This window comes from Orycteropus afer, unplaced genomic scaffold (genome assembly GCF_000298275.1).
Source record: "Orycteropus afer afer isolate SDZICR_OR568_19922 unplaced genomic scaffold, OryAfe1.0 scaffold00037, whole genome shotgun sequence".
In the NCBI taxonomy this organism is placed as follows: domain Eukaryota; kingdom Metazoa; phylum Chordata; class Mammalia; order Tubulidentata; family Orycteropodidae; genus Orycteropus; species Orycteropus afer.
This window is the reverse complement of record NW_006921624.1, coordinates 1450428-1465809: the sequence shown is the minus strand read 5'-3', so window position 1 is coordinate 1465809 and position 15382 is coordinate 1450428. Positions and strand designations below refer to the sequence as shown.

At 37.1% G+C, this 15382-nt stretch overlaps 1 protein-coding gene across 1 annotated transcript in view; it reads right to left on the bottom strand.

The window, feature by feature from the left end:
- Positions 1 to 15382, bottom strand: part of LOC103193420 (spermatid perinuclear RNA binding protein) — an 83538-nt gene that overhangs the window by 14931 nt on the left and 53225 nt on the right. The window contains exons 9-13 of the mRNA XM_007936622.2: positions 14694 to 14786; positions 14067 to 14266; positions 8787 to 8945; positions 4131 to 4265; positions 3797 to 3937 (exon numbers count right to left, since the gene is read on the bottom strand). Of these exons, the coding sequence (XP_007934813.2) occupies positions 3797 to 3937; positions 4131 to 4265; positions 8787 to 8945; positions 14067 to 14266; positions 14694 to 14786 (728 nt within the window). The remainder of the gene's footprint in view (positions 1 to 3796; positions 3938 to 4130; positions 4266 to 8786; positions 8946 to 14066; positions 14267 to 14693; positions 14787 to 15382) is intronic.

Sequence of the window (15382 nt, the reverse complement as noted above, 5' to 3'; positions counted from 1 at the left end):
ACACCGAGAGACACGCATTGCTGGGAGAGAGACACCGAGAGACACGCATTGCTGGGAGAGAGACACCGAGAGACACGCATTGCTGGGAGAGAGACTGAATGTTGTTCCTGAACTTGAATTGTAGCCTGGTGCTTCCCTAATAAACCCCATAATCTGTGAGTTCTGTGTGGCCACTGCAGTGAATTACTGAACCCGACTGATAGGCTTTGGGTGCTGCGGGAGGAGCAGTTGGTATAAGGCTGGAGGGAGGCAGCATGTCTGGCCTTACAGTAATAGGTCCTCTTCCTCTTGTGGGGTTAGAGGAGGTCAGAAGATGTGGCCTCCTTGCCTTTTTAGCACCATTTGTCAGCGGAGGCTTGAGTGCTGCTATGAAGTTGACTGAATAGGTTTTGGCATAGTCTTCAGACTAAGACAGATGAGGAACAAAGACCTGGCAATCTATTTCCAAAAATCAATCGATGAAAACCTTACGGATCACAAGTGTCCAATCTGCAACCGGTCATGGGGATGGCCCAGGACTGAACAACATTTGGCTCCATTGTACTTGGGGTCACCACGAGGAGTAGCCCACTTGATGGCAGCTTACAAGAACAACAGTGATTATAGACACTTGGTATCTTGGTTCAAAATCCACTGAATTCTCTGCCCAGAGGCAGAAACCACCACCATAACAAACCACCTAAAAACATTAGTGAACCTGAATGGGGTTTAAAAAAACTACTACTAAGGTAGGAGGACCAAAAACATAGGTGCCAGTTCCTGCTCTATAAGTAAATATGACCTCAGAAAAGTCATGTGATTTCTTTGGAGTTATTTCCTTTGTGTGTGTCTATCAACCAGTCAAGTAATAAGTAAATAAAAAGCACCCCTTGCTCTAAAGTACCATGTCTAGTGAAGTCACATGATCATGATCTCTCTCTATGCTGACCTCCCCAACTATAAAACCAGGATAATGATATCCACACGTTGTTTTGCTTACTTTAGAGCTGAAAGAGCAACTGAGACAATAGGTATGAAATACTCTGAAAAGTAAAACAGATCAATTGAGACTGCTAAATCACCATTTTCCCAAACTGAAATTTTAAGGAAATCAAAAAAGGGTGTCTAGTTTTAAATTAAATATTATACTTACTCTTAAATATAACATGCAGAATAAACTCTGGCTAGAAAGTACTAAAATGCCCTATTATAATCAAGGTGTAGGCAAGGAGGCACAGAGCCTCAGAGCACACTGCTTGATAAAGTTACCAGGGCCCTAGAGGAACTCTAGGCAGCTTCAAGGGCCCAAGTACACACACACTTCTCTCTCGGTGAAAAATCATCATCTTACTCCACCTGGAATACTACCTCTAATATGACTAGGTAGAAGACATGTCAAGGTCAAATGTGTAAGAGAGAGACATTTTTCTATTTGGCAGAAATAAATCCCACATATCTAAAATAGACTGTATCTTGGCTGTAAAAGCATAGTGAACACTTGAGTTTTACAGCTTCTAGTATGGAAAGTCTAAAAATGAGTAAACTTCACGCAGACATCTCTTTTTTTACACAGCTTAGTCACAAATAGCCAGCAAGCAGCAATTTGGCAGCAACACACAAATCTAGCTCATGCCCACCAGAGCCAAACAACAAGCTAATAAATATCTGCATGTACGCTTCTAAAATGCAACTTAACTGACCAAACACCACATGTAACCCATGGGGAAAAAAAACTACACCAAACCAAACAAGGTAACGATTCTCTTTCTACTAATTTCATACATAGTTTGTCCTATATACTGGAAGACTTTAGGAAAAGAAAATCAACTGATTCTTTATATATGTACTGCCACAATTTTGATTACCTCATTTTTATTTCACTTCAGTAAAAGTTATTTTTCCATTTATGGTTTGAATCCTAGAATTTAAGCAGCTCTCGTGGCATAGTGCCTAAGGCATTTGACTGCTAACCAGAAGGCTGGCAGTTCAAACTCACCAGCCACTCCTCAGAAGGAAAGTTGGGCAATCTACTTAGGTAGTGATACCGCCTTGGAAACCCAAGGAGGGGTCGCTAGGAGTCAGATCCGACTCTATGGCGGTGAGTTTGGTTTGGTTTATTAAATACAAGAAGTTTAGATGAAGACAAAACAAATGTCTAAGATCAATGTGATATGCAATAGTAGAATGACTAAGACCTCTGTAAGGACATAATACCAAACTCACTGCCATCAAGTCAATTTCGACTCATAGCGACCCCCACTGGGTTTCTGAGGCTGTAAATTTAGATTGCCCCATCTTCCCTCCACAGACCAGCTGGTGGGTTTGAACCGCTGACCTTCTAGTTAGCAGCCAAATGCCTTATCCACTGTGCCACCAGAGCTCCTTTTGGAAGGATAAACCCACTGCCATTGAGTCATATCCGACTCATAGTGACCCCTCCTTGGGTTTCCGAGGTAGTATCACTACGAAGTAGATTACCCAGCCTTCCTTCTAAGGAGTGGCTGGTGGATAAGGACATGGTTTTAAAGGGATGCTACATCCTCAATTAGGAGTCCCTGGGTGGCACAAGTGGTTAAGTGCTTGACAACTAGCAGAAAACCTAGAGGTCCAAACATACCCAGAGGTGCCTCAGAAGACAGACCTGGAGATCTGCTTCCAAAAAGTCACACCCTTGAAAACCCCATGGGGCAATTCTACTTTAACAGACTTGACAGCAACTACCACCACCACCACCCATTAGCGATGTTACTATAGGCAAGTATCTTAATATGGACTTTGTTTCCTCATTTATAAAATGAAATCAATTCCACCCTCTTACAATGGATTTAACATATTTTAAAGAAACTTAGCATAATATTTATTAACACAGTTTAAAGTTTCCTTCTATTGTTGCTATGTGCTGTCGAGTCACACCCAACTCATAGCTACCCCTCCTTGGGTTTCTGAGGCGATATCACTATGGAAGTAGATTGCCCAACCTTCTTTCCCAGGAGTGGCTGGTGGGTTTGAACCCCCAGCCTTCTGGTTAGCAGTCAAGTGCCTCAGGCACTATGTTACCAGAGCTCCTTCTATTAGTCTAAGTAATTTTAGTTGATTTGTTTCTGCTATACAATATCCTTGAACATTATTACACCAGTACTCTCCATGAAGAAGAGGACATGTCTTGTACTTACTTCATATGTCTTTTTCCCTTACAATATGCACGTGCTATATGGCTGGAAAATATTTTATTAATGCATAAATGAATGGGTCAAAGAATATGGTATCCAAAAGCACATAAAGGCCATCATTTCTAAGGATCTTGTTATGAACCTGAGTCTTCAGGAGCACTGACATCCCCAATGCCAGTAATGAACAGAAGCACACAGTATCAAGCTCTACTGTGCCACCCCCAACTGAAACCCATAATGAACGAAGTGAAAGAACAAAACTGGATAGGAAATAAAGAGTATCTGCAGACTCTGATAAAATACGCCCCAAATATTCCTGGCAGCTCCCTAAACTAAAAGATTGGTAACACTTCGATAAAGTCCAAATCACTTCAACATTTTTATTTAATTGAGAAAGACCTCATCCCCACCCCCTAATAATAATCACGGCCTTTCAACACTTTTTTTTTCCCCACCTAGAAGGATGACAGAACAAAGACCCACTGGCCAGATTTATATCATTCACTGGACTAACCCAGAGAAAAAGTTGCCAAACCTAAGAAAAAGAAGTAAGTTCAGAAAAAGCTAACATGATATAAGGATAGGAAATGAAATTTAATTCTCATAACATTCTTAAAGGTATTACAAAGGTTAATGCTAACTCATACCTGAGGGATAATCTTCTTTTTCTTATTATTTGCTGCGTTGGGTCCAGAAAATAGCTTCTCGAGGGCAGCTAAAGCTGCACTTGCCTTTGCCACTTTCTTATTTGGACCGGCACCTCTGAATTTCTGTCCATCTACTTCTACCTAAAATAAAAAACAGCACTTTGCATTTATCCCAAGCAATTCCCCAATGAAGCTTTAATTTAAATGTATCATACTACAGAAAACACCAAAAGTCAAATTGTGCCACACAAATTATCTCAGTCTAAAATACAAATTCAAGATATCCTATATTTTTTAGGAAACATATAAAGTTGGCTTGTATACAGGCACACACCTCCATTACAAAGCGTTTGTCATGGCTTCCACCAGTCTCCGAGATGAGTTCATACTTAAGACCTCTTCTTTTTTCATTAAGCTCCATTACAGGATTTTTGCCACTTGCTGTGAGGATAGGGCCCTGAGTTCTTACCTACAAGAGAAAAGGAATATGCAGGTTTTCAATCAAGTAATATTTTAGAATATTAAATCTGTATTATTCTAATATTAAATTTATATTATTAATAGAATTATACGATGTCTCTGTTGAAAAAGAGGCTCAAAAATTCTACTTAAAAGCATTTAGAAGCTAGGATACATGATCACCTGCTTAAAGAAAGGGTAAAATAGGCATAGAAACTCTATAAGCAGTAAATGCTGCAGTCAGTAATCTGGCCAACCTGCCTTTAGTCCCAAGAATCCAGGAACTTCACCACTACACGGCACTCCAGGGTCTGATGTGTGGTGTTGCCTATAATACTCTAAATGACTAACATAAATGTTAGAAGAGTTGGGATTCAGAAGACATCTGAGGGTTCACTATTATTAATCTTTAGGGTCAGGAAGAAATACCTCTCAATTTGGGGGTGGGAAAGAAATATGCCTGCACACCTCTCAGTTTCTCCAAACAGATTATGGGCACTTAAGGTAAAAACAAAGGAGCTCGGTGGTGTAGTGGTTAAGGCATTTGGCTGTTAACCAAAAGGTCCACAGTTTAAATCTACCAGTTTAAATCCTCCATGGAAGAAAGATGAGGAAGTCTGTTTCCATAAAGATTTACAGCCTTGAAACCCAATGGGGATTCCTATGAGTCAGAATCAACTTGATGGCAGTTAAGGTTTGTTTTTTGAGTTAAGGTAAAAACATGAGTCCCTGGGTGGTAACATGAGTCACTTGGGTGATAATCAAAAGATTGATATGTAAGTCCAACCAGAGGCATCTGGGAAGAAAACCATGGCAATCTACTTTTGAAAAATCAGCCACTGAAAGTCCTGTGGAACACATTTTTACTCAGACTCACATGGGGTTGCCCTGAGTCAGAAATCAACTCAAGGGTAACTGGTTTTTAAGGGTTAAGGTGAAAACAATAGACTACATAAATGGATTCTGAAATTGAAAAATAATAATAAAGGCAATCATTTCCTGCCTTCAAAGAGCTATAGTTTAGCAGGGCAGATGCATATACAATCACTGCAAAACAATGTAGGAAAAGTTAGAACACATACATGTTACAGGAACATAGTGGAGGGAATCACTTTTTAGGGCAGTCAAGATAGCTTTCCTGGAAGGGGCATGTGAGCCTGACCTTAAAGGGTAAGTACCTGACCATGTCATCAGGAGAAAACAAGAGAGAAAAGTATTCTGAACAGAAGAAACATTAATGCAAAGGTCCAAGAGAAGAAAAGAACACTTGTGTGGGAAATGGCAAGAAGTTTAGTTTGTATGAAGGAGTAAGGAGAGGGAAGTGGTATTAACAGGACCTGATTAGAAACACCCTTGATGGGGTCAAATTGTATAAGACTTTGTATGCCAAGCAAATGAACTTTGACTTTATCCTAGACAATGGGGAACCACTGAAAGACTTGAAGCTGAAAAATAACATTATTAGATTTCTGTTATAAAAAATCATTCCAACAGTAGTAGAAAGGACTGACTTAAAAGGGGTAAGACTAGAATAAGGAAGAAATATATATATATAATTCATAGAAGTGTGATGGTTCAACAACAAAGGCTAGCACAAACACATACACAAAGCACTATAATTTTGAGAAAGAAAACACTAAAAGATCAAGCACTCTTCGAGGTCATAGATCATGTCAGTAATTCCAGGACAGGAACTGCTCAATAAATGCTGAACAAAGTAATTTAATGCCCAAAAGAATTCTTCTGTATAAGAACCCAATGGACAGCAATACTGTACACTGATTTGTAAGTGGCTGATGCTGCAGAAATGAAACATTGGACAATTTTTAAAAACAAATTCAGTAAACACTCCTGGGGCTTAGGCAGTAAGTATCACTCCTTAAAGCATTTTTTAAAATTCAGAACAAATTTCCAGTCTCCATTTTCAAAAGGTAATGAGTAATTTTTGAAACTGTCTATGTCAATCACAATCTGCTTTCCAAATCTGAAATCACATCACTTTTACAAAAAATGAGTTAAGACATTAAAAATATTTGAATTTCCAATCAGTTACTGGAGCCCTGGCAGTGAAGTGTTTAAGTGCTCAGCTTCTAACTGAAAAGTTAGCAGTTCAAACTCACTAGCCACTCCATGGGAGGAAGATGAGGCAGTATGCTACCATAAAGATTTGCAGCGTTGAAACCCTATGAGGCAGTTCTACTCTGTCTATAGGGTCACTATGAGTTGGAATCAACTCGACAGCAACGTTTTATTTTGTTTGTTTTTTTAATCAGTTACTACTGTTTTAAAGGGAGAAATGAATAACAGGGGTTTCTTTTGTCTTCCATTACAACATTACACAGAAACAAAGTATACATGTATTCATTACCCAAACCTCCACATACGCATAAGGCTGCTATTAGCCCAGCCCACACTGCTCTCTCTCTCTTTTTTAATTCCTTTTGCACATAATGGATCTGAGCCTCAGAATTAATGAGCCTTTCTTTCTTTAGAATCTATGATTCTCTGCGATTACCACCTGTGAATGAATGACTGGTGTTTTCAACAGCCAGGTACCATGTCTTCTGTACTTCAAAAGATCAGGTGGAGAACTGGGCTTGGCTTTCACAGGTCTCAGTCCCCACTGAGCCCTGTTGCCTTCTCCATACTGGCCCATTTGGCTGTTTCCAAACATTTGTTTCTCTAGCTCCAGATCATTATACCCCCTATTCCTTCTGTTCAGAATGCTTTCTCTACCTCTTCCCCACATGGTAAAATCCTACTCATCATCTAACACCTATCTCATATTTCACCTCCTTTGATTTTACATGACTGTATGAGTGTGAGTATATATAGATCTCACAATCACTTCCTCCTTTGAGATTTTACATCATATTCATTTTACAATCATAGTACTTATCATGTTATATTATAATTAGTTATTGTGGTAGTTCAGTTTGTGTGCCAACTCGGCTGGGCCTGGTTGAGTGGCTGGGCAGCTGGTGGTAGTTATTCCCCATGATGAGAACGGCAATCAACTCCATGGTGGGATCTACCACAAGCAGCTGAGTAGCTGCCTTTGGGATATAGTCTGCTTCCTGCATTTAAGGAGAAGCTTTGAGAATGGTCTCTAGCCTCTGGCACGCTTGGACCCTGCATGTAGCCGTGTCATGGCTCAGCAGCCTGCTATGCTCTGCCGACCTTGGGACTTACACTGGACTTAAGTAAATGGCCTGCTGTGTGGTTTGGTAACCTCAGGACTGTGCCTTTTTACTTGTCAACCTTGGGGCTTCCAGCCTCAGCAGCCAGAAGCTGTTTGAGTGAAGAAACGCCTCTAGCTCCAGTGGGCTGGGAGTAGGAGGCAGAGCTGGACCCCAAGGTTGAGGGGCTTTCACCCTGCCTCTAGAGCCTGGCACTTTGAACTTGCACTTAAAGCCTCCAAGTTGTAAGAATAAACTCCTGTTTGTTAAGGCCATCCCATTTGTGGTATATTCTTGTCAGAGTGGCACTAGGTAACCAGAACAGTTATAAACATGTTTTGTTCTTCTAGGCTGAGAGTATCCTGAGGTCCTGGATGCAATTTCTGCAGCACCTGGCACTGGGTAGGAGTCTATGAACTGTAAAAATAATAAGTACTTATTAGTCTTATCACAAATGGCAGTCAAAGCAGGTTTTTTTTTTTTTTACTTTGAAGTCATTTTTCCTTATGAAGAATGCAGTAAACAAGGACCCCATGAATTCACAAATGTGCCAGTACACTCTCTATTTGGATCTCGCCTCATTCTATTATCTGGGGCAATAAGCTCTCAGGTCAGGATTTACTCAGAGTATGAGATACGTACTAGTCAGGCTAAGCCTTTCTCGAGGACTGAACCAACTAAATGATTATCCAATGCCTCCCAAAACCAGCTTAGCACAAACTTCAAACAGTCACAAATTCCCCACTGGATCTCTTTTAGTTCTTCATACTTAGTTCTTCAGTTACTGTAATCCTCTTAATACATTATAATCATGAAATACTGGAAGTAGCTTCAATGATCAGTAGTAGAGAATTAGTTAGTTAAATTATACTCATGCAATGGTATATTGTGCAGCTATCCAGACATGTTTACAGATTTTTTTAGAGTTATAAAACCTGCATGAACACAGGACTGACTGCATAAAAATACTCATGGGGGAAAAAAAAAAAAAAAAACAGATGAAAATAAACCCATATATTAATAATGGCTATCTCTAGGAGGGAGAAGTCCTGGTGGCACAGTGGTTAAGTGCTTGGATGGTAACCAAAAGGTCACTGGTTCGAACACATCAGCCGCTCCACACTAGAAAGATGAGGCAATCTGCTTCTGTCAAGATTTACAGCCCTGGAAACCTGAGGGGGCAGTTTTACTCTGTCCTATGAGAACCGACTCAGTTGCAGTGGGTTTGGTTTTAGTTTACCTCTGGGAGGTAACTTTTGATTTTCTTATTTATATTTTTCCATATTTCTCAAATTTTCTACAATGCACATATATTACTTTTTTCCTAAGGGGGAAAAGAAACATGACTATACCTCTAAGGTACTGGAGGTTTCAGTTGTAGCATTTCCAGTATTATTGCTTGAGTTTGAAGACACTGTTTCATTTTTGCCTTCATTATCTGATTTTTCATCGGAACTCATACATTCAATATCTGCATCAAAGCCTGTTGGGTATCCCATTGCCTGCAACACCTGCATAGATTACATTAAAATTCAGTTTTACTTAAACACCAGAGATTACAGAAAACAGATGAAATAACTAAATCAACAATTTCAAATTCATAACATTTGGATCCATGAAGCACCTTGCAGGAAGAGCAAGAAGATACTCAATCTACAAAATTTAGTTAAACAAGTTATATAAATGAACCAGGAATAATTTTAGGCTTGTATTTCTATCCCTACCTTTTAAGGCCTAATTACTTTATGGATACTTCTAATGTTGAAACTTATTTTCCCATTTGAAATACAGCTTTTGGGACAGTGTGTGTGTGTGTGGTGTGTGTGTATCTTTTTATTTAATACCACCTTCCAGATTTTACTGCCTTTCAGATGTTTAAAAAAGAGTATGTTCACTTGCATTTTTACAGGCCCCTTTCAAAGTAAACTGCATTATCAGTTACTAATTAAAGATTTACATCAAAGGATATAGAGATAGGTTCCTAAAGACAAGTGTGTTTGTTTCAGCTTTTAACTATGTTATAAATTCCAAGAGGGTAAAAGCAACATCATAGTTCTTATAATCCCAACTGTACCTACACAGATGCCTGAAACAACTATTACAGCAGCTGCACAAATGAGAAGCTAGGAAGCTCAGCTTTTATAAACAATGGCATCTTGTATAAAGGATTCTGCCAATGCCAATAAAATAGTATTTACTCTAAACAAAATATGGACATAAGTAGATTTCTTTACTAAGAGAACTTGAAATTAATTCATCCAATTCATATGGAGAATTTGGCATCCTGCTGAACATTTCAAATCATAAAATAAATTCTTTGTATTTATTTGGGAGTAAAGCCAAGAACTCTTTTTTAATATCTTAAGTTCTAAAAGTTCTCAGGTAGCACTTTACACTAAGTACACTAACATCATTTGCTTATATCCTCATCAATATTTTACAAAGGAAACACCTTTCTCCACTGACTGACTCCTACAAATATGCTCTCCTTGAGAAACTTCATCTCTGAGAAAATAACTATCAGTCTGGAACTATCACTAGCTAACACAAGCTGCAAGTCAAAAGCCAAGAATCACAAATTTGGTTTGTTTATCCCAATAAAAACTGAAGACATAAGCTTTTCATAATTTAACATATAAAGCTAAAATAGTGTAATATCAAAATTTAGTTAACACCACTTCTCTCTTCCCTTTCCTCACATATTCATTTATTACTTGTTAATACAGCAACATATATCAATATATTTTTTAAATAGTTGATAAAGCTGATGCATAATCTCTAAGAGATACAGTGTTCAATCACAATACAGCATAACAAAAATAGTTCAAGGTAAGCCCTATTTCTCTGAATACACTTTCAATATGAAGGCCAAAAAACTGTACCAAAGAAAAGTGAGTTTCAGGCGTCTGGCAAACAAATTCAAACTTAATAAACACATCAACAGAGCTGAAAATTCAGCTATATGTAACTATGTCCTTTTCCTCCTAGAGAGATTGAGAAAGATGATAACCTCAGAGATAGGGGCCAAGAGTGAAAAGAAAACACATGATATTCTACCACACAGCTCTGTTCTCAAAAGAAAGTTGTAACAATGGCTTCTGTATGATACAAATTGCTCAGGGAATCTGGCAGCTCCAAGATCGTCCTCAAAGAGCCTTTCCTCCTTGTCCCCATCCAACTGATCTTTTCCTCATAATAAGTAAGATTTTTACTTTACTCACTGATCGTGAGTCTAAAGCTGACCTTCCTGGGGGGCTGTCAGAGGGAAGAAACTGAAAAGGGGAGACTGGATCCTGATCTCCACCACTTCATGGTGCCTGCTGCTGAGCTGCCATGCTGCTAGGGCAGAAAGGGATTTCCTGTTTTGACTGGATCCTCTGGTATGATATATTTTAACAAGCACAGACCCCGTAAGCTCCCCCAGCTATTGAGGGAGGAATGCAACAATTTTTATCTTGTGGGACCTATTTTCATAAAAATAGGTTAAGATATAAAACTCCTCTTAGACTCCTTTAACAAACAGATCTGGTATTATGTGGTATAGCCTTTATGGAGAGCAATTTGGCAATATATTCCTGGTATGTAATAGGCACTCAATACATTATCTAATGAATTAATCAATCATTCAAAAGTGCTTTCCTCTCAGCCTTGTAATTCCATCTCTAGAAGGTATCTTAAAGGATAATCTGATAACTTCAAAAGATGTAGAGCAATAAACTGGAAGCATCTAAACCTAAAAGGATTTGCTACATTACAGTAGATTCATAATAATGTAATAGAAGGCCATTATTAAAATGAAATGTTATGCTATCACTTAATATGAGAGCAATATTTGTGGTAACTACAAAATAAATTCACAATAGATTTTTAGATGAATAAAGAAATTACAAAATAGCATGACCCTATTTTAAGTATTTATTTTATATACACATTATATAGGTCCACCATTCCTTATCTGAAACCCTTGGGGCCAGATTATGTTTTGAGAATTCATAATTTTTTATAGTTTAGAAAGCTAATACTGTACACAGACCATATATTTTGTAATATCCCCTGTGGGATCTCAGGCTTGCCCCATGTTGCTGCAAAGAAATGTATTAACTTTTCATACTAAAGGGCTATTATAATAAAGACTGAAAATAGCCCCACACCAGCTAAGGTCAGGTTTTAACATCCAGTGGAGGAAAAGTTTTCATTTTCACTGCTTTTTGGAATTTGGAAATGTGGTAAAGAATGTTGACATTGTATATTTAAAAACAATTTTTTTAAAGCTTAAAAATACATACCAAAACGCTAATGATTATTATTTCTAGGTGCTAAAATTATGGGGGTATTTTTCACTCATTTTCTAAATTGCTTACAACAGAGAGACATTGAATGTTTATAATAAGAAAAAGAAAATTCAAAAGGATTTACATTAAATAACTTTTAACCTTTAGAAAACCGGATATACAATAAAAACTCTGTGACAATCAGAGGGAGACTGTCTACCTCAACATAAGAGAGCAAATTCTAGAATATAGTTACCCAACGCATGAATCCGGGGAGTATGATCATAGAATATCGGAAAAGATCGCAAGCTACTTCTGACTGAGATCTGGTAAGAAGCCCTCATGTTAAGGAGTGGATTCAACATCTTAAACCAAATAAATCACCTACGGTTAAGTTTTCACCTCTGGATTACTCTAATCTCTCATTTCTCCTACCTGGGTGGATCAAAAGTTTAGTGTTTATGGGGTTTTTTGTTTTTGTTTTTTTGCCAATTTCAAAAAAGGTAAATCTCAACTCTTCTCAAATTTCAGATCTACAAGTTAACTTGCTAATTAAGCTATGACAAATATCTGGAATACAGATTACAACTGATTTCACACTGGACCTGAGGGAAGAGATAATGACTGATTTATATGGAGGTAGATGACCATCATACCTGTATTTTCCCTGGGGTGCAGTTAACTTGTCATATTGTAAAATATGCAACTCTACTAATCCCCGCCTCAAAATTTTACTGACTTGCAACTTGCTATGAGGCCAATAGCTTATATTAAGTTTTTCCAAGAAACAACCCCACAAAACTTATCATTGCATCAAGGATGTCTTTATAGCATATCTTTGATATTCTTTTTTATGGAGACTTATCAAAGGAGAAATACCCATTTGATCCTTATACCAAGATAACTATAATTCTCATAATCAATTTTCTGTTCTTACGTCATAAACAGTGAATTGTATATTTCACAAGCTTTTTGTCAGCTGCTAGAGAGCTTATATCTAAAGTTGTGAGTCATCCTCAGTTCACAGTATAGCTATTAAACTCTAGCCTTATTCCTGAATTCGCTTTCCCCCTGCTTCTTGGCTTCCTTTATCTGCCTTATTTTTCACTGACACTATTTCATCATACTGTAGGTACCTGTTTTATACACAAAGCAGAACATAAATAGTACACTGTCTAATATTTTTACAGCTTAATTGTTTTTATTTTTCATGCATTATTCTTACCACATATTATATATTCACTTATTTATTTAATGTCTGTCTCCCCTATCCACATTAGACTGTAAGCTCCATGAGTATAGGTACACTGTTTTGTTCACTAGTATATCCCCAGAATCTAGGATAGTGCTTGCATACTATATTGTTGTTGTTGTTGTTATGTGCATCGTCAGACCGGACTCATAGCAACGCCTCCTTGGGTTTCCGAGGCAGTATCACTACGGAAGTAGATTGCCCCATCTTCCTTCCAAGGAGTGGCTGGTGGGTTTGAACCGCCAGCCTTCTGGTTAGCAGTCAAGTGCCTTAGGCACTACACTACCAGAGCTCCTGCATACTATATTAGTAATACTTATAAAATGGAAGGGTCATAAAAATAGACTAATTATTGCTTATGTCATATTATTACATAATAGAACTTTCCTTAAGTGAAAACTGACTTTCAGTCTAATGATCTTTGACAGTTTGGCATTAGTCTGAAAGAGATCATACTCAGAGAGATCCCACTATTTGGGAATGTTCTGTAAGTCTATAAGCAAGATTCCCCATAGAATGGTCCCTCCCTATGGAAATACTCTGAAATACAGAAAATGCACTATGTGCAAAGATGCTGATCAAATTTATTTATAATAGAAAAAAATCTAAAAACAGAAAAATATCCAGTGACAGAGAAATATTTAAACATATTAATGATATATACACATCATGTTATTCATAGAGCCATTAAAAATTATTTAGAAGACTTAATAACTTAGAAAACTACTGATGATGTTAAATGAACAAAGAAAGAGGATATTTAAAAGCTCGCATATGCACTGTAAATCCAACATAAAAAAAAAAAGGAAAGAAATTAGCAAAACAGAAAAAGACTGGAAGTAAGTAAACCAACATACTACAAATATCAATGGTCTCTGTCTCAGAGATGCACAATTGAGTTTATTATTTCTTTACTTTGTTCTACGCTTTTAAGTTTTGTATAATCAACCACCACCAAAAAAAACCTAATATTTGATACAGAGGTGACAAAAGTCTGTGTTATTGTCATTAAAATCCTGAAAAAATTCTCTTCATTTTCTACAGGAAAATAAGCAACTTGTTTGCAATATAAAATAACAAAGCATTACTAAGTAAGATAAATACTTTACCTTCACTGCTACGTGAAGTTTTGCTGTTTTCTTGGATGGTCCTGAGGCTTCATATGTTGTGCCATCCACATCTACAGACATTGTGAAAACAGGGGCATGAACAGGGCCAGACTGAGATAGAAGCTTATACTGAAGCCCAGGTCTGATCTGATTTAGCCTCATGAGGGCATTCATAAGGTCTATTGCTTTACTGTCCAGAACTGTGAATGAAAGAGGAACAGGATCAGAAATAAACTAGAAAATCATTTTTGCTTTTATCTACACATTTGTAGGTGCCTAGTAATCAGTATAAAGCAATAGTTTCAAAAGGCACTTACAAGTTAACTTCAAAAGTAATTCTGATACTACTTTTAAAGTTAGTATGCTAATATTTTTATAAAAACAACCTGCATTACTATATCTATACACTAATTTTCATTTTTCAATATTAATATACTTAAAGCAATGAAGCATCCAAACAGAGAATAAAGTTATAATCGTCAACTTTACAGTTAAGATCCATTCTTAAAAGTCTAATTCAAATAAATCATACTTTTCATTTTTATTTTCCTATCTGAGGCTATAAATCCTTTCTAGTTCACATCTGTTACAGCTGAAAAGAAAACTAAGAATAAAGCCTTTACACACTTTTCCTTAAGTTCCGTTTCATCTTCTTGTTGGGATCTTTATCATCCCCCAATCCATCCTCAAATGGCCTCTTTAGAGCTGAAGACCCAGCACCTAGAGAGAGACAAGAGACAGAGAGACAGAGACAGAGAGAGATTCATTATGGTTAAAACAATGCTTCTACTTTCTCTACCAAGTGTATCTATTATATTCAGATGGGAAAATCTTAGGAATCACAAGGACCATACAAAGCTTTCAGTGCTTAAATAAATGATCAGACTTATGATCTTGTCATTTAAAAATTTTGAAAGTAAATCTTCTTGAAATAATTCAGTATTACCCTGTTTTTAAATTTATTTCTCCATTTATTGGTATGTATACATACAAATATCTATGCATATATTCACACATGTATATACAGGAATAGAAAAACTTATGAAAGAAGGGATATCAAAATGTTAAAGGTAGTTATCTCTGGTTGGATTTATTTTTACTTATGTCTTATCAAATACTTCTATAATTTAACATTTATTAAATGTATAAACTTTAAAAATCCATTCATACTCTTTTAGAAATCTCATTATTCATCCAACTATAAAATACTCTTTCCTGCCCGCCCATTCAACGCTATTCAAGATTTTATTTATAGTTCACCTAATCCATGAAACTCTCTTCAGTTTTTCTCTCATATCAACTTTCTAATAGTTTCT